Source organism: Alosa pseudoharengus, unplaced genomic scaffold (genome assembly GCF_046254945.1).
Source record: "Alosa pseudoharengus isolate Yale_2024_CS ecotype anadromous, Long Island Sound unplaced genomic scaffold, YU_APseudo_1.1 YU_APseudo_1.1_scf_23, whole genome shotgun sequence".
Classification (NCBI taxonomy): Eukaryota; Metazoa; Chordata; class Actinopteri; order Clupeiformes; family Clupeidae; genus Alosa; species Alosa pseudoharengus.
In genome coordinates, this window is record NW_027468685.1 from 30,476,714 (window position 1) to 30,496,063 (window position 19,350).

Consider the following 19,350-nt stretch of genomic DNA (forward strand, 5'->3'; position numbering starts at 1 on the left):
ATTTACAGCGAACTTCAGTCCATTTACAAAAGAGTTACTTGAGAATAGTTCTTTGTTTACAACTGACTATTAAAATACTCAAAGGCTAATGTTTTCTCTCCATATAATACCGTGTAGGAAAAAATGTGACTCTCATCAATGCTACTTGAACAGATACTTGACAAAAGTAGCCGCATAAAATCCCAAGTAGGCTACTCTCGCTGCACAAAATAAACATTAGGCGTGCGTGGGACAATGTTGTGACCCACTAGTGATCACGTGAAACTTGCTCTGCTGCAGCCAGGGGCTTCTCCCGCATACACCTCCTGGGAATATATGAGTCTTCAATGCGTGATTTCGAGTGTTTTTTCCCCATAAGTAATTTAAATACTCGATAATGTCAAATTGCACATTGTTAAAACAACAATCACGATATTATCGCAGACGATATATATCGCCCACCCCTAATTCAAATGGTGATATGTTTGCCTCATGAAATATGATGCAAAGTCAAGTCTGACTACCTCAGCATCCATTTATAATGAAAGGCAGAGCAGCAGTGACATTGACAATTTAACCAACTTTATTTAAAACAGCAGTGTGGGAAGAGCGTCTACTTCTCGCCTGGTTGCTGCTGCTCTGGCATGCTTCTGATGATGTCAGAGTCACCTGTGGAGACAGAGCAGAGACAGACCCATTAGGACATGGCATCCACTTGTGTCTGCAGCCATTTCATCTGCATTTGTTCTTGAAACAGCATGCACCCTATGCAAGACCACACACAAAGTAACTGGAGCAGTCTGCAAAGACCTGTGACAGTCTTTACAGACTACCCGTCTGTCTAGCCTTGTGCCTTGTACAAACAGATATGCAGTCTCCCTGAATGCACCTTTCTGTGAAAAGATTACCTTAAGCTTAAATGAGGCCACCTGCTATTAGTGATTTTGATTGGCAGCATTTAAAAAAATGGTCTGGAGACTTTGATCTTCATATATATATATATATATATATATATATTGGTATATTGTGTTCCAAACCATAGACCCAGTTAACAGCTGACTGGATCTGAACCTGGTAAGGTGCAGGTCAAGGACAATAAACCTAATACTGACAGGAGCAGACCGCTAACCTTACAATTTAATATTCAACAACAGTGGCCTTTTCTGAACTGGAACTCAATTTCAAGTGCAGCACATACTCTCTGGACATCCTTATCATTTTCAACACCAGAAGTGAGACCTTGACCCACACAGAGACCCACCACAATCATAGAAAAATAAACATGAACATGAATTTAGTGTAGGTGTTGGACCTGCCATGCATTACCTGACCCTCTAATTGGCCAATTTATTAATCTAGTTTTAAACCTACTGTTTACGACTGCTAAATCAATACCTCCAGTGTTATCTCGTATATTAAATTGACTTCTCGTGGTGATTCATATGAAATGAATGAGGTTAACCTCATATTGAAGGAGAAAAGTTCTGATTTCTGCCTATTTAAGGGTATTTTTTCTTATTCAGTTACAAAGATATTGTGATGAATTGCTGTTGTCTCCTAGCCTGGCTAATGTCAGACCTCAGCTCATTGAGATGGGGTCTGGGAACTAGACATTCATTTCCTCGTATTTGAAACGTGGTTTACGAATGCCCAGAGCCGTTTATTGGGCGCTACGAATGTCTATCAAATGCGTCTGTACGTAGCTCATAACGGCTTCGGTGGGTCATTGTCTTGCTGCCCTCCCTCCGTTCTGTGATTGGTCCCTTGATTGCTCCATGGAATCCAGGCTGCCTAGCAGCGTGAATAAAATTGCGCACGTAACGCAGCATGGGAAAACCCAGGCTAGTTGTCTCCCTTTAAATTGAGTATCACAGAATCACTGTATTGTGATAATATCACAATCCTGGTCAAAGTATCATCACCATGACGAGCCAGGCTAACCATATCATGAGCCCAGCTGGATCAAACAGTGCAAGACAAAACAAGACCCAAGGAATGCACAGTGAGAAAAGGCCAAGGTTTCCTGTTTTGTAAAATTCCAGTACATCAAAAAGCTGGGTTTCAAAACATATGCTTACATTTCACCAAGAAAGTGAGGCACTACCAACATAAATGCCCATGTAGTGGCTGCCATTTACTTTTCATACAACTCCCAGCTTGGGACGGATTTATTGCAAGTGGAGCACAGTACAGCAACTTACCGGGATCAATGATGGCCAGTGTGCACACTCTGTAATATCTTCCACAGGCTGTTCCCAGCTCAATGTTGTTGCCGCTGTAGTGGTGGACACCGGTTTTGGCCAACATGGCATAGTACTCAATCTCTGATTTTCTGAGGAGAAACAAAAGGTCAATTTGCGGTCAGTAGGTCAAAACTATCAGCAACAGGCTTCCAAACACTGACCATCACACACAGAGTGATGAACAAGACCACCACGGAGGGAAAACTAGCATCTGCACATAAACATTCGGTTCACAAACACAATGCTAAAACGAGCACTGTCAGAATGCAATCGCCCATAAGGCGCTACAGTGCACATCAGTAACACTTTTATAGGGCATGACGATGTATTCTATCAGCTGAGCACCACTACCTTCAACACAGTCACACTCCACCTGGAGATATATTTCCAGCATTTGCATGTTTCTGTAGGCATCTCACTAGCTCTATTCATAAAGCAGACAGTGCTACAATATGTCTCAGTCCCACAAAGGTGATAAGGACGTGCTGCATGCACACACAACCTACCTCAGAGCTGGGCAGTTATTGGCCAGGATAACCAACTTGGCTTTGCCCTGACGGATCATTTTCTGGGACTGTCTGTATCCCAGCACATATTTACCGCTCTTCATCACCAACTGGAGTCGGGAGTTGATGGACTCCAGGGACTTTTTCTAACAAACAAAAAAAAAAAATTATTAGTAGTTAACATCTGCACCCCACTGTTACCAACTACTGTTATTGATACTGCTCCTGTTTTCAATACAGATCTTTCAAGAGACACTGTGTACAACTGAGGACATTCTGAATGACAACTTCGACACACGCAAAAAGTAACACTAAAGCAGATGCGTGATAACGCCTTACTTAACTAACGTAAGTCTATGATGTATACACGTTGGCGTTACACGATGACCATCTTAATCAACCAGATAACGCTAACGATGCCGTCAAAAACAGGTTACCGTGATCAAGTCATCGCCGTTTTAAATAGTCGAACATACAAAAACAGACATGTGACATCCATTTCAACGCGGTGTCTATGTAGTGAACGTAGGACACCTTAATTTATCAGGCGGGCTGGACAGCTAATCAAGTTTGAAAACTACACTAACACATCTACCATTAGCTAGCTATCTAGCCAGCTACGAATCCACGTGAAGTGGCATAGCCAGGCAGCTAAGTGTGCTAAAGCATGGACAGCACCCGGGTCTACTCACTGTTTTCTTTGTGGCCACCATCGTTGCCGTTTAGTCCACTCGGGCCAACCTACACACACACACAGAAAAAGCACATGTTTTCATTTCCTTCATATCTCCACTAAGAAGACTGTATATAAGTTAAATAGGGGTTATTTTTTAATATAAATACAGAGAGAAACCCACAGCCTGATACTCCCAATATGGCCTCGGAGAGAAAGAATTTCCCAGTGTGCACTGCGGTTGGACGATCTGTGGCTGTCATCGCGAGAGGAAGGCGCTGAGGTAACAGAGAATGTCTAATAAGACCTAGGCTATGAATAAGACATGAACAAACAGAATATACTGAACCAAAACCATATAAATGAGTGACAATAGGTTTTGTAGTTAGTTATATGGTTTTGGTTCAGTTTTCTGTTTTGTTCATGAACAGCAGTATGTCTAAACTGACTAAATGACAATAACTAGGTGATACTCCTATGCTTCCTCTCCTATGGCACTGATAATCAGCTGCATAAAGGGATAGTCATTCAAATATTTGGAAATCCTTGGAGAAAACATCATACTATAGAAACCAATAGAAATGTAAAGTGAGTAAACTTGAGTGTTGTCCATTAGAAATGGACTGATATTTCCCAGGAATGCTACCACAGCTGACTTAGCACTGGATAACAATGAAAAGTGTGCTTTTATCAGTGCAAAAGACTATTTTTGTGAAGGATGCCACACTTCACTTCCCGCAGCATTTTGGTGATATTTTGTGTTGAATTTGGGGAAACCAATTGTTGTTTCAGTTGCGTTGAGCTATTGAAATGGTCCTGGTTTGTTTGTTTTCTCAAAAAAGCTCAAAAGTGTGTGTATTTTGCTTAAAAACAAAATTTCTAAAGGGGTGCCAATTCTTTTGTCAGTGACTGTACAACATAGCCTAGGCTTACTCTCTGATAGGGATGTCCTACCTTTGCATGTGGTGCTTAGAAAAATGTGTAATGTGAAAAGGGCACACAAGTCTAACAAGGAATTGTAGCCTATTAATGGATGAACAAATGTGGTCTGGCTTGATCATCAAATAGATAATATTTTAAGAGTAGCCTACTTTGTCGCCCCCCTTTGACCTGAGTGAAGTGATTCAAGTTGTTAATGTGGGTGGGAGCTAATATACATGGTCATTTGCTTGTGTCATTGGTGAAAAGGGTCGTCATCTGTAGAAATAAATGTAGAAAATGATAAACCTCAACTTAATTTAAAGCAAATTAGATGAAGAGTGTGCAGAGCCATAGTGTGGAGAGACATTTGGTGTATTAAGTTAGGAGGCTGATGTGTAGGCTATAAGTCTGTGGTTTGGACCCCTATAATTCTAGTAGGTCATAATTTGTTTCATTTGTTCAATAATGGAATTGTGGAATTGCTTGACTTGAATATAATTACTTCTGATTCAATAGGGCTAGCCTACTACTTTTATAATATCTAGACCTTCTACAGCGGAAACGGAATCTCATAGTGACCTGCCAGGTGTGTTTTTATGCAGGACGCTTATGGTAACCGAACACAACAAATCCTCTGCCGGTTAGTTTTAACTTGTCATGCGCAAGAACTGCGCGGTTGAGTGGAGCAGTATTCCAATAATTTTATTTGAACGGGGCAGAGGACAGCGTAGACTTGCATCAGCGCAGAGTGACAGTGAACATCTATGCACGTTATCAAGGACTCGGACATTACTAAGGGACCTCTGGCTTTTCTGTCGTTGTCGTAATATATGTTTTTATAGAATGGGGTGTAGTTCTAGTACGCAGACCACAGGACAAGAGGCAAACAAACCAAGCCCAAAACAAGAGGAAAGTAATGGAGCAAGCACAACAGGTGGGCATGCGATTTTCCTTGAATTCCAGAGATGTCATAAGAAAACTTTAAGTAGCCTACATTAGTGTCAAGTCACTGAAGTGTTGCGCATGGTTTGTGTTAGGCTATGCCACATTTGAAAATACCTTACCTTCCATTGTCTAAGGAAAGGAAAGAACGTAGCTGCTTGGGCTTAGCACGAAATTAGGTTTTCTTACATTTGAAATAAGGGTAGCCTAAGCTGTTCTCAAAGTCGCAAGACTTTACTGTGTGTCCAAGTTAGTCTACAGTAGGCTATGCTGTCTGCATGATGAAGGGAGAGGGGACTCAGGAGTGGGACTTCCTGCTTGCCTAGTATGTTTGCTAATATTGACAAACAAATCCTCTAATTAAAGTGGGGACTTCTAATAGACTCGACCTGCTTAATGCCTCTCTCCCTTAGAAACTGTTACATGGGCAGAGATAGTGTAACATCTTTAGTTTCAGCCAGAAATTCAACACCCTGGGTAGTTGCTTACTTTCCTGGATCAGTTGAGCATCACCTGTATGATACTGATTCAACTGAGTGAGGCTGTCACAATCAACACAATGTGGTAAATGTTGTTACATTTTCAAGGATGCCACTTAAGTTGTGCTGATTTTTTCTTTTATATGTGGTTTCAAGTGGGATTGTAGAAGTGTTGAGTTGGAATATCACTGAAAGTGAGAGAGCATAACTTCCATGAACTCTCTTCTATTTAACAGAAGTCAGCTGTGTTACTTGATGATCTAATGTAAATCCTGAGGTCATCTCAGTGATAATTTACATAACACACCTCATGCCCTTCCTTCATCACTTCAATCTACACCACACCACACACATCTTATGTCAGTCATAGATGATTCTTTGAGCTTTTTGTTTCAGTCTATTCTTGTCATAATTATAAGATTGACCATTGAACTATCCTTGTAGGGCCTACAATTGCACACATTATTTAGGGATATCATTCTCTGAATTTGAATTCTGTATATTCTGAATTCTGAATTCTGAAGTCTGTATAGATTACTGTATTTCGGCGTGTTCAAAACAACTTGCTTAACAGTCACAGTCATATTTTATGTTCTTTGGAGACATAGTTAGAAGTTCCTGTTATAGAGTGGGATGTTTTGGAATGTATAATGACTTATAAAACTACAAAGGGACAAGTGATAAATCTAAGCCATCAATGCCTGATCCTGTCTGACCTCTTGTTCTGTTAATTTGTTCATTTGTTTGTGCTTGTCTTTAATCATGGGTCAGGATAGATTTGTTTACCTGTGTAAGCATTACAGTGTTGGAATGTTGAAACATCAACTTGTCACCTGTAAATGACAATACTCCTTTTAGAAAACTATTTGCTTTGATTGTAGTTTAAAGGTACACTATGCAGGTTTTTGGCAACTGTAGAGCTCCCTATAGACTCGCGATGTATTTATATGTTACTCTGCTATTGTAAATAGCAAACTTCTCGCAACTTATCCCCCCTATATGCAATGCAGATGCTTTTGTTGTGGAGGTGATTGATTAAAAACAGGCAAAAACTATCTCCAAAGTGCTATATACTGACAAGGTAATTTTTCACGATTCTCTCGAGATTTGTCTGGCGCCGCTCTTGGAAGTTCCATGGCTGGTTTTCTCAGTAGGCACTTGCTACGTTTATGTTGTATAGCTATGATAGGTGAACGATTCGCCTATTACAAGTTTGTTTACCATCAAATTGGCTTCGTAAAGGTGAAAATCTTGCAAAGTGTACCTTTAACTGGTTGTCTGATAGGACCTTCAGAATTGTAAAAAATCCCTGTAATAAATTCCGCTCTGTTGCCCTAACAGGCACAACAAATGAAAATGGTGGCATTCCAGAAGACAGAGTGACAATCCCAGACCAAACTGCACCAGAGACCTCTGCAAAACCACCCAGTGCAGGCTCCACAGCCCCGGCTGCAGCAGAACCCACGGAGAGCCCAAAGAAAGAGGGCCATGAGGCTGCTCCCCCTGCCTCTGCCCCGGCCTCCAGTGACTCCACAGGCCAACCAGCAGCATCGGAGGGAGATGCCCCAGCGGGGGACACCTCGAATGAGACCGCACCTGCTTCTGACACCGCTGCTAAGGCCTCAGACAACTCTGAGTCTCCCGCCCAGCCAGCAGGTGATGATCTCAAATACATTACCAGGCTTAAAACGTGCACACGTGCAGGGATATAGTCCATGCCATTACAACTTGCAACTTAATATTCAGAAGAAGAGGTATGGCAGAGACAAGAAAGAAGAAGCATTTCTTGATTAATGTAAAAATACTCAGCGGCATGAATGCTTTGATATAGAAAGACAGAAGCATTTCTAGAGTTTCTAGAGACTAAAGCATTTCGAGAGTTACTTGTACCTTCACTTCTCCCCTCCCCCCAGGACTATTTTTCCATGTTACAGGCAGTGTTACTATGGGTTTCCAGTACACAAGCCGGCCCTTGTATTTTAATTAACTCACAAGGGTAGTTATTAACCTGAAAACACCTTTCAAATGTGGCAGTAGGACAGAGTGTACACATACACTCAATTTCAAATATGTGTCGTCTGTCACAGCTTAATATCTAATTACTTAGGAGCTGTCTTTAACAGAAACCCAAGGGGAACAGTTACATGGAATGTTAGTGACATTTTTGTACATCCCACTATTTGTATTCGAACACAGCTTATATAGATGGCAAGAGCTGCCTCCCTGGTCAGGAGATATACATGTAAATGCTAATGGCTGCTCATGCAAATTTAGCTGGATATAAGAGACTGTTCCCGTTTATATAATGCAAAATTGCCAAGATATTACATTGACCATCTGCAGATAAGTAACAAAGCTTTGCAGTTTCTAGGCTGTAATTATTTGCTTAGTACATTTTGAATGACTTTATAATAGTAGTTGAAGGGTGATTTGAGGTTAACTAAGAGTCACAGGAGCTTGTGTGGTGAGACACGGTGCTTGACACCAGAGGAAAGGAAGGTGAAATGTTGGCAGGTAGAGCCGTCATTGACATCAGCCTGAGCTGGCTGTGACAACAAAACCTGCAGTTGGCAATGTGAAACTTCCTAAGAGGACAGCAAATGGTGCCAGACGGCTACCATACAGCCGTTTCATCTCTTTTTGTCTTAAAATGCTGATGCAATCATGATTAGACAACCCATATTATAATTGGTACATTTTTGTCCGATTTTCCTTTCAACATTTAAGGTTTATGTTTCTGTTATCTGGTTTACAGTTTCAGTTTAATGATTAGGGCCTATACAAAACTTCCAAAAGCCAAACTTCCACAATAAATGAGAGGATGTTAGTAATGATGATCATTCTCTGCTGTCATCTTCATTAGAGGGGGCAAAAGACAACACTGCGTCACCAGAAGCCCCAGCTGAGTCCACAGCAGAAGCCCCAGGTGAGGGCAAAGCCTTGAGTGTGAAATGAGCATCCTGGCTCTCTGCTCCTCTACACTCCAGCACATTCACCTCATTTCCTGTCTTCTCTTCCAGCTCCCACAGAGGGATCATAAGACAGCACTACAGATGGATGTACTCACACAATCCCATGATGCTCACCAAATCTCTCAACGTGCAAAAGTGAGACTGTTGATCCACAGGGAACCTGCAGAGGCAGTCAAGCAGCCATTCAACTCTATAGTTTTGCTTTATCAATGTAATGATAGCAGATGGATGTATTTATATTTTGTCAAAAATTATATAGATGTAAGATATAAATGAAGCCTGATTACAGGAATGGATATTTAGACCCCATTTATATAGTGGATTTAGTTGACCAAGTGAGGTTAAACTTATCAGGAACCAATTGTGTTTTCAGCATTGTCCCTTAGGTGAGGGTGATCTATTACAATTGCCTGTTGCCAAGCTAGACAAACCAGTCTCCTGGACTGGAGTCTAATAGATTGACTGTGCCTTTGTTTTCTTCTGTTGGTGTGTGGGAAGGATTTCTACTTTTGTACATACCATATTTCACCAGCACAATAACATCATATAGTGTATCAATTACATCATTATATCGCTTCTAAACTTCTTTAAAACACAAGCTTTGCTGTGAAAGTTTGACTTTTTCTATGCAAAAGTCAATATTTTGTGAATGAGAAAAGACGGACTTCATCTTTCTACAACCCCAAAACAGAAAAAGTTGGGATATTCTGTAAAATGTGAATAAAAACAGAATGTAATAATCTGCAAATCTCTTAAACTCATATTTAATTGCAAGAAGGACACAGACAACATATCAAATGTTGAAAATGACAAATTTGACTATTTCATGGAAAATATGTTAATTTTGACTTTGATACCAGCAACATGTTTCAAAAAAAGTTGGGACGGGGTAACAAAATGCTGGAAAAGTTGTGTAATGATAAAGAAAACAAAAGGAAGAATGTTTCACAACTAATTAGGGTAACACGATTGGGTATGAAAAAGAGCATCCCAGAGAGGCAGGGTCTCTTAGAAGTAAAGATGTAGGGGTATTCATCACTCTGTGTAAACCTGTGTGCACAAATGATGAAACAATGTCATTTTAATGCTTCTTAACGTGAAATTGTGACGTATTTGGGGAGTTAATCATCTACAGGACATATATTATTAAAACATTCTGAGAATCCAGAGAAATCTTTGCAAACAAGGGATGGAGCTGAAAAACACATTGGATGGTCGTGGCCTTTTGGACCTCAGATGGCACTGCATCAACACCAGACCTGTCATTGTATGGGCTCAGGAAAACCTCTGATAACTATTTTCTATGTGCACAGTTTGATACTCAATTCAAAAACGGCAGCCAAAATTGTTACAGCTAAAATTGTATTGAGACATGATACAGAAAATACCACCCTCTTATCTGGGCCTGAGCTTGTTTAAAATGGACTGAGGTAACGTGGAAAAAGGTCCTGTGGTTAGACCAATCAAAGTTTGCCATTCTTTTTGGAAATTATGGACTTATCTGGGCTAAAGAAGAGAGGGCCTATCCAAGTATCCAACCTATCCAACTTGTTTTAGTGCTCAGTTCCAAACCCAACATCTATGACGGTGTGGAGGAGCATTAGTGCCTACAGCATGGGCATCTTGCACATAGCTGTCAACATTGAGCTTTGAAAATAAGGGAGATTTCCCGGGTTTCTCACGCAGAATACGGGAAAATGTCAACATTCGTCCCCCTATATTAATTTGGTCAACTTTATACAGCCCTAGCAAGGCTAAAGTTCTGTAGCCTAATCGATGGCCCTGTGCGCTGTCATTCTCTCTCCTGCGCAAACAAAATGTGTGCGTTCCAAGTAGCCTATAGTGCGTAATTCTTCTTCATAAAGTTGAACAAATGCATTTGGTTATTTTAGAGATTTTAGAGAGAAAATATAAATAGCCTGTCATGCAGTTTATGGGCTTTAGTGCAGAGTTGGGAAGTTATGGTAGGCCAACTTGGAGTGAATATACAAACGGGAATTCTTTCCCTACTCGTAGCTGAGTGGTAGGCCGATACACACAGCGTTCGGCCGTAGCCTACACTATGCAGGTGCCACTGAATCGTGCTCTCGTGCATCTTAAATAGTCTCACTGTCGCCTTCAAGCAAGCAAAACGATGCTTTGAAAACATCTGTTTCGTTGGAAGGGCAAGGGTGTAGCAACAGGACAACAGTACAGAGACTGACAAGTCCGATGGTAGAGCTAATGTTATGAGATTGTTAAAATACGGGATATTTACGGGAAAATATTAAAACGGGAAGACAGCGGGAAAAAAGTTAAAATACGTGAGAAACCCGGATTTGACAGCTATGATCTTGCACATTTGGCAAAGCACAATCAATTCTGAATGTTGTATACAGGTTTTGAGCAACATATACTGCCATCCAGGCAATGTCTTTTCCAGGGGCTACCTTGAATATTTCAGGAAAACAATGCCAAAATGAACTCTGCACATATTTAAATAGTATTTCTCCATAGAGGAAGAGTCCAGGTGCTAAGATGGACTGTCTGCAGTCCAGATTTGTCAAATTAGGTGCATAATGGAATGAAAAACATGACTAAGAATACCCCATACAGTTGAGCAACTGAAATCCTATATCGGGAAGTAATGGGACAACATTTCATTCTCAACACTGTAGCAAATGGTCTCCTCAGTTCATAAACATTTACAGAATTTTGTTAAATGAAGAGTTGAAGCAGCACAGTGGTAAACATGCTCCCGTCCCAACTTTTTTTGAAACATGTTTCTGACACCAAATTCAAAATTAACATATATTTTCCATGAAATAGTCCAAATTTTCATTTTCAACATTTGATATGTTGTCCTTTTTGCTGCTAAATATGGGTTTACGAGACTTGTATATTATCACATTCTGTTTTTATTTACATTTTACACAACGTCCCAACTTTTTCTGTTTTGGGGTTGTACAATTCATTGTATTTAACAAATATTAAGGTTATATTGCATTGTTACTTCCTTACAAATGATCCAATACAATTTAAACAATTGAAAGCCAAATAATTTGCAAAGATTTAAATGTCCTTTATCCACTGTCCTTTTCTGAACTTGAAATAAAGGGTCAACTGAAAATGTGCCTGTTGAACCTGAAAGTAAGTTGCTGCCAGTCATACTAGCATAGAGGGCAAGACAGTATCAACTCATTTGCATCTCTGAAACCATAGTAAACGTTAGGATTTAAAATCAGGTATTATTCTTCCATCTCCAAGAAGAATCTTCATGTTGCCCGCTTAATGTTTGATGCATATCTGTCAGCACTAGTGTCGTATGTCAGCTTGACTGCCTAACTGGACTGTGGAAGATACCGTTGAAGCCTGTGGCTTTTCCCAAGCAGACGGTTTGTTCAGTCACTGCACAATTGCTGGTGTGGTAAAGCAATGGATCAAGCACATTTCAATTAAGACCCTGTTGTGTTGGTTATCAGTGGTGTTTCTATACAAGTTACTTGCAAGTAGTTACACATTTAAAGTAGATAATGTAATGTTAAGCTGATGATACATGTTGCTGGCAAGTGGTCCTAAATATTGGGGTTCTTTCTGGCACATTCCCATAGATGTTAGGCAATATCTTCTTTTCTGGAGAACTTAAATTATCAGTAAGCAAATAGTCATGATCATCCAATCAGAATAAATTGAAATTGTTATGTGATGACCCAGCAACATTTCTCAAAAAGTTGCCCCATGTATCTACAACTTTACTGACTTTAGCTCAATAATTAAAAAGTACCAGTAGTTTCAGATAATACACACAATTTACATGAAAATAGTTGTTAGATAAAACAATGACATGATGCAAGACCACTGTCCACACAATGTTTTGTCTTTATGTAAAAAAAAAAAAGAAAAACAGTGCTGGCAGACTAAAATCTATTTTGGCCCACTGAGGTAGAAACTGATGTTCTTCAATTATATGATATTGGTTCTATCTTCAGTTTATTCACAATTTATGCTTGTTTGGGCCGGCTAGTCAGGAAGCATTAGTGATGGGCCCCACAACAGCCACTGCTTCAATCTCTACAAGACCACCCTGCAGAGACGGGGACAGAGATGGGGTCACTGATTGATATGGTAAATATGGATGAAAGGAATACAGAAAGGGGTCAGAGTATGTGGAGTTCTATATCCCTCCACAGAGTAAACATACTCACCCTCGGTAATGCAGCAACCTGATAAGCAGCCCTGGCTGGATAGTTGCTGCTGAAAACTGTAAAAGAGAAAAGGTGTGAATTTTAGTTCTGAATTTTGGGGCTTTTAAACACTAAGCCTCGTGATGAATATGAGTGATCTGTATAGCTATAATGTATAGCTATAAGCCAAGTAAAATGGCTCTATTTAAAGGAAGTTTTAACACAAATACTTTTTCAAGCACATCAGATATATCAGTTTGACTGATGTAGACCTATTGGCATACTGTCAATTGCATGTATGTCGTAATTCTGTTTTCTTAGGCAATGAATAGGACAACACCACCTTGTCTATGTGAAGTATCATGAACATCAGCAGTAGTTTTCGCTTAACCAAGTGCTCAGTTAGCGAAAGCATAAGAACCCTTGAGGAAACTCTTAATTGTTAATATCTCAAAAGACCGGAAGAGCCATTAAAGAAATGACATATGCCTGGGGGGTTATACTCTGCCCCATTCCCAGTCTAAGGCTTGGGTCATGGAAAGTTCCCCTGAGGTGGGAGTCTGCACACATAGACAGGTAGTCCTCGGTTCTGGAGGATAAGGCTTAGATTTCATAGCACTTCCCTGGCTCGGCTTACACACAGACCCATGGCTACTGTTACACTTGTGAACTGTGTCAATAAAAAATAACCAGCATGCCACTGTCACCATGTCAGTAACTATGGGCCATGCATAGAGGAGATGTGTGAAGGCATTTACTGGAAATGGCTCAATGCTACCTTGATGTACCTAAATCCCAAGAAAACAAAGAAAATCAATGCAACATTAAAATTGCAATTGCTCACTACCAGGTGTTTGTACTTGGTTATGGTTATGGGATTTGGCAGACGCTTTTATCTAAAGCTATATAAGCGATACTACTACTACTTCTAGTACATATAGTAGTACTTTGTAGTATGTCTTTAATCTATCAGAATTATGTATAGTGCCACGTGCAAAAAACTACAATACAAGGTGGGTTAGAGGATTCATCAATCAATTTGGAGGAATGAACTGACAGATGTACTGTAAGTGTCAGGAACATTGACGAATAATCTGTGTACAAGCGTCAAAATTGACCCATTACATATTTTATTACCAGGAAATTCTTTGAGCATAAAAAAATATATAAATTTATATGTGCAATGTATACAGCTATGCTTATTTTCATGTTTTTTCTGGAACATAATATAGAGGTTTTATATATTTCTTCCAATGAGATTTACTGGACAATGTTCACTGCAGCTCTGTCTAAATGTTAACCGCCTGACATTGGCATCAGTGTCTAGCCTACTTGGAGGCCTACTGGTGTTCTCCAGTTTACAGTTGGCTCATTTACTTACACTGCTTGTAAACTTCGTTGACATTGTTGAAATCGTTCATGTCAGCCAAAAGGACAGTTGTCTTGACAACTGCAAAAAAAAGAATTAACTGGTGTGAGAGGGACTCTTATTTTAATAGGGAACAAAAGGTATAAATATGTTTAATATTTTACCATTTTCATAGCCACATCCAGCAGCCTTCAGAATCTCACCCATGTTGGTGAGTGCCTAAGAGAGGGAATGATACCTCTTTACAGTGATATGAATACTGAATATTTCTAAGAAATCGGAGAGGATGCTACCGCTAATACCTTGCAAACTTTAGGAGAGAGTATAATCGTGGAGAACACTTAAAGGCTTTAGGTAGCATGTTGTCCTATCCATAAGAAAAGGAGCCCTTTTTCACAGCACTCTGTTCTGCAGACGTGTCTCACCTGTTTGGCCTGAGCTTGTACTCCTCCAGGGACCAGCTGCCCAGATGCCGTGTCCAGACCCAGCTGTCCAGATATGTACATGGTCCGGTCAACCACCACAGCCTGACTGCAAAAACAACATACATTGATCAATGAATTCATTGATATTTTAACACCTCGGTCAAGGCTGCATCACACTAGGGGCCACAGTGATACGTTTCAAAAGCAACTCAATTCCACTCTGGCAAATGGGGGTCCAAAAGTGTATCGTATCGGTCTGGTCAAAGAAAACAACAGAGGTAGTGGTATTGCCAACTTTCAGTAGAACATCAGAAGCCAAATGAAGAAATAATTTCTGCACTACACAATGCAGGGCAGGCAAAGTTGTAAGAGAACCTGCCCCCTGCTGCACAATATGTCACATTGCAGGCAATTTCACCCAGCACTGCATGCAATGCAATCAGATCTCAACACCTGCCAGACAAATACTTGAGGTAGTAAAACATTTTGATATGCAAATCCCTAGCACCCTAAAAGAGAACTTTGAAAAATACTTTGACAGTTCTGTACTTTGTCAAATAGATAATGATCTCTATTGTGTTGCAGCGACAACCATTGGCTGACTTGGCAACTCCCCTCGCATCAAGTGCACGATGGCTAGGCACCATTATGTTGTCTTTAATAGCATTTGTAGATTTGTGTTGAAATGTTCATACAGGACGCATCACTGTATCCTGTATGATTCATTGAATATTCTGTCACTTAACGCCAGGAGACAGTTTCATTGGTTCCAGCTTATTTTTAAGTGCATACATCTTAGTTATCCACTCTACCTGCAACAACATTTAATACCTTACCAAACAAACTATAGTTTGAGGCACACCGAATATCTATCATTTACAGTACCACATATCTCCAAAGAAAGCGGCAGGCGTTCATTTAAATACAAGGCTCCCTTTGACTGGAATAGCCTGCCTGGGGCCTTAAGATCAATTACATCTTTGAGTCGCTTCAAGACATCTTTGTTCACATATCTGAAAGCAAGTAACCGTTGTAACTGTTTTCATTAATGCTTTTTGTGTGTCTTTGATCTGTCTGATCTGTCAATATGCCCTGTTATAGATATGTGAGCGTACGTGTCTATATTTTCGTATATGTGTATGTATGTACTGTGCGCATGCATATATGTGTCTCTGTATATATATATATGTGGATATGTAGATGTATGCTTGTTGTATATACGTGTATATGTATGTATTATTAGGGAATGGGAGCTGTTGGGTTGGGGTTGGGGGAAGGGGGCTGTATGTGAGTGAATGTGTATGTTGTACTGTACTGTACTGTAGTATCTTGTCCCTTTGTCTTTGTCCAGTCCTATCGAGGACCCTCTCGAAAATGAGATGCCACATCTCAAGAGGCATTCCTCTTTAAATAAATAAATAAATAAAAAATAAAAAAAAATAAAAAAGTAGCCTAATTGCTTGAGCTTACCCAACTTCCACATTCACTTATAAATAATACCCATTGTTGTTGTTTTTTTTTTTATACACATACATGTAGTGATGGGGACGAGACCGCCTATGCCGTGTCCGAGTCAAGACCGAGTCTTTGAAGGGTCGAGACCGAGTCCGTTGGTTATCAAATACAGTCGAGTCCGAGTCAAGACCGAGTCTTTGAGGAAGCAAGTCCGAGTCGAGACCGAGTCCTTTAAGAGTCGAGACCGAGACCATAAAATATATTCATGATTTAATATCACCCCAGTTAATAATCAACAGTTAGGCCTACAGAAGGCAGTATCTTTGCATTGCACCATGGGATGTCATTTTCAAATAATGCCCGTCAACATTGCATTTTATTGGGGGCCAAGCAGCGAAGCTGCGAAGGCACCCATTGAGTTACTAGCTTTTCCTATTATTATACTTCCGCCATTGGAGTCTATGGCAGCCCATAGAAAGCCTGGCTAAAAAGTGCAGATTTTTTGGCAGAAAGTCTCATTTACGGACCTCTAAACCCAGCCATCTAGCGCCACCAACAGATCAAAATCTGGCCAAAAATTGAACCGCTGGGTTTAAGGTTATGAAATTTGGCACACTGATTCATCACTGTCCCATGATCACTCTCACCAATTTCCAGAACTCTATGCCCAACACTCTAGCGCCACCAATGGGTCGAACCTGGATTGCATTCACGCATGTGACCATTGAACGGTGCGTCCGATTTTCACATATCAGGCACCGTTGGAATCCCTGGACCGACCTAAGTTCAATGACCCCTATTACGTCACTTTCCGCCATATTGGACCTCCGCCATATTGGATTTAGTCCAAACTATGAAAAGTTTCAGCGGTCAGAAATTTCATCCGATTTTCATGGAAAATCATGGAGAAAAAATTCATGGAGATGATCTTCTTCCCGAGCCGCACAAAAGATACTTGTCAGATTTTTCAATTTCATTTTTGTTTGCCCGTGACAGCCAATCAAATATGGCGATGAAGCCGCCAAACAGGAAGTGGACTAACATCTCTGTGGCATTTTGAGCTAACATAACAAAACTCGATACCATTAGTCAGGACACTGTCCCAATCACTCACAGCAATTTTTATGCATATACATTGAACACTCTAGCGCCACCACCAGTTCAATGCTGGACATGCGTTCATGCGCGTGATCCTTGACTCTTTTGTCTGATTTTCACAATTGAGGTAGCGTCTGAATCCTTGGACCCTCCCAAGTTCATCGACTCCTATCCCATCACTTTCCGCAATATTGGACCTCCGCCATATTGGATTTAGTCCAAACTCTACGAAAAGTTTCAGCGCTTACAAATTTCATTCGATTTTCACAGAACTTGGCGGAGATGATCTTCTGCCCGAGCCGCACAAACGATACTTGCCAGATTTTTCAATTTCATTTTTGTTTGCCTGTAACAGCCAATCAAATACGGCGACGAAGCTGCCAAACAGGAAGTAGGCTAACATCTCGGCTACGCTTTAATGTATGAAGTCCAAACTTGGTACAGGGACTTGGTATCTGATTGTTAGGACGCACTAGGAAATTGGCATCATTTGGCCTCTATAGGGGAACTGCAATACAGGAAGTGAGCTTGTATCTCAGCAACGCTTTGATGTACAAAGTCCAAACTTGGTATAGAGACTTGGTACCTGATTGTGGGGACGCACTAGGAAATTGGTATTATTTGGCCTCTATAGGGGGTGCTGCAATACAGGAAGTGAGCTTGTATCTCAGCAATGCTTGGATGTATGAACTCCAAACTTGATACAGGGACATAGTAGCTGATTGTGAGGACATGCAAGGAAAGTGGTCTCATTTGGCCTCTAGGGGTGCTGTAATAGACAAATTGAGCTCACATCTCAGCAACTCTTTGGTGTATGAAGTCCAGGGACATGGTAGCTGATTGTGAAAATGCACAAGGACATTGGTGTAATTTTCGCCTCTAGGGGCAGTATAACAAAGTAAATGACCTTATTTCTCAGCCATTCTTTATCCAATTGTAATCAAACTTGCTGTGAGTGCTTGCTCATGCCATTGCAACGCCATTCCTGCTATAGTGCACTGCTTGGCCCCCACATTGCTGCTTGCAGCTATATTTATTATTGTTGTTATGTGTTGTGTGTTTTTTTTATATGAACATAAAAAAATGCGTTGGTCTTGAGGACTCGGTCTGAAATTACGAGTCCTTCTCCTCCCACTGTGGTCCGAGACCAAGTCAAGACCGAGTCTTTGAAGGAACAAGTCCGACACGAGTCCGAGAAAGCAGAAATCGGTCTCGAGACCGGTCGAGTACTACATCACTACATACATTATTAAAGGTAACTGAGTCAAATACACCTTAAAGTGTCCCTATAAAAACTTGCAAATGGCCATAACCTACCTGTTGACTCCCTGTCGTATGGGTGCTTTAGGTGTGTATGGTATTTTCCTCCGAATAGCATCCATTGTAACTGTGGTTAGAAAATGAACGGTCTCCACCTCAGCAACTCTCACACCAACGTCGACTTCAGAAACTAGGCTACTGCAATAAGCTTTGGATACCCTTTGATCCGCCCATGAAATAGGCTAGTAAATGTTTGATTTCAGTGGCATTGTGCCTACTGCCTACTCCTAATTTATTTCACGCACGAAGGAACCACAGATAGACTGCATAAATAAGAACGTGTTAAAAGTAGGCCTACACTGGCAATATTTTTCAGGACCATCACATGTTTGGTCCACTGAGGCTAAAGCTCTAAACAACAAAATGATCTAGCATGACAAATTATGCAAAATGTGCTGACAAAATGAATCAACTCAATCATTATAGATGCAACCTACCTGTACGGCCCAATTGCTGCTGGAGCAGTATCTGTATGGATTATCTTTCTAACTGTCGCCATGCTGTTCCAACTACTGGCTATGATTTTGAGAGTAACGGCTTAGACAGGAATGGGACAGAAATGGCACAGAGTAGACTACAGTTACTTAGATTCAGCTGTTGCTTAAGTTTTCAACTACCACAATAACTGATATATTGGCGCATATGAAAATAATATACCCCATACACTCCATACTATGCACTTTAAAACTGACAAAGTAGTTCTGATGATATATAATTCAACTTAACTATGCTCATCGCCACTCATTTTAAATCGGTAACCTAAATTAAACACCCTACAGTTTTATGGATGTCATTTTATCCATTC

General features: G+C 40.5%; 3 protein-coding genes across 3 annotated transcripts; 1 reads left to right on the top strand and 2 right to left on the bottom strand.

The window, feature by feature from the left end:
- Positions 1–544: 544 nt before the first annotated feature.
- On the bottom strand, positions 545–3,647 carry rpl30 (ribosomal protein L30). The gene is made up of 5 exons (XM_076302308.1): positions 3,586–3,647; positions 3,421–3,469; positions 2,729–2,874; positions 2,181–2,311; positions 545–648 (listed from the first exon to the last, which is right to left on the bottom strand). The coding sequence occupies exons 2-5, from the start codon at positions 3,439–3,441 to the stop codon at positions 593–595; spliced, it is 354 nt and encodes a 117-aa protein (XP_076158423.1). The 5' UTR covers positions 3,442–3,469; positions 3,586–3,647; the 3' UTR covers positions 545–592.
- Positions 3,648–4,994: 1,347 nt separating this feature from the next.
- On the top strand, positions 4,995–10,701 carry LOC143140262 (uncharacterized). Its single transcript, XM_076301051.1, has 4 exons — positions 4,995–5,256; positions 7,085–7,399; positions 8,607–8,669; positions 8,764–10,701. Exons 1-4 carry the CDS (start codon positions 5,166–5,168, stop codon positions 8,781–8,783), a joined length of 489 nt encoding a protein of 162 aa, XP_076157166.1. The 5' UTR covers positions 4,995–5,165; the 3' UTR covers positions 8,784–10,701.
- A 1,978-nt stretch (positions 10,702–12,679) lies between these two features.
- On the bottom strand, positions 12,680–19,053 carry rida (reactive intermediate imine deaminase A). The gene is made up of 6 exons (XM_076301052.1): positions 18,983–19,053; positions 14,673–14,778; positions 14,412–14,466; positions 14,260–14,328; positions 12,900–12,955; positions 12,680–12,778 (listed from the first exon to the last, which is right to left on the bottom strand). The coding sequence occupies exons 1-6, from the start codon at positions 19,042–19,044 to the stop codon at positions 12,719–12,721; spliced, it is 408 nt and encodes a 135-aa protein (XP_076157167.1). The 5' UTR covers positions 19,045–19,053; the 3' UTR covers positions 12,680–12,718.
- Positions 19,054–19,350: the final 297 nt, after the last annotated feature.

Coding starts and splice junctions, on each gene's coding strand:
- rpl30 (XM_076302308.1), bottom strand. CDS start 3,441: ATGGTGGCCACAAAGAAAACA. Junction 2,312..2,728: donor AATAACTGCCCAGCTCTGAG/GTAGGTTGTGTG, acceptor GTTTCTCCTCAG/AAAATCAGAGATTGAGTACT. Junction 649..2,180: donor ACTGGCCATCATTGATCCCG/GTAAGTTGCTGT, acceptor CTGTCTCCACAG/GTGACTCTGACATCATCAGA.
- LOC143140262 (XM_076301051.1), top strand. CDS start 5,166: ATGGGGTGTAGTTCTAGTACGCAGACCACAGGACAAGAGGCAAACAAA. Junction 7,400..8,606: donor GTCTCCCGCCCAGCCAGCAG/GTGATGATCTCA, acceptor CATCTTCATTAG/AGGGGGCAAAAGACAACACT. Junction 8,670..8,763: donor GTCCACAGCAGAAGCCCCAG/GTGAGGGCAAAG, acceptor CTTCTCTTCCAG/CTCCCACAGAGGGATCATAA.
- rida (XM_076301052.1), bottom strand. CDS start 19,044: ATGGCGACAGTTAGAAAGATAATCCATACAGATACTGCTCCAGCAGCA. Junction 14,467..14,672: donor TACAAGCTCAGGCCAAACAG/GTGAGACACGTC, acceptor TCCCTCTCTTAG/GCACTCACCAACATGGGTGA. Junction 12,779..12,899: donor AGGTTGCTGCATTACCGAGG/GTGAGTATGTTT, acceptor CCGTCTCTGCAG/GGTGGTCTTGTAGAGATTGA.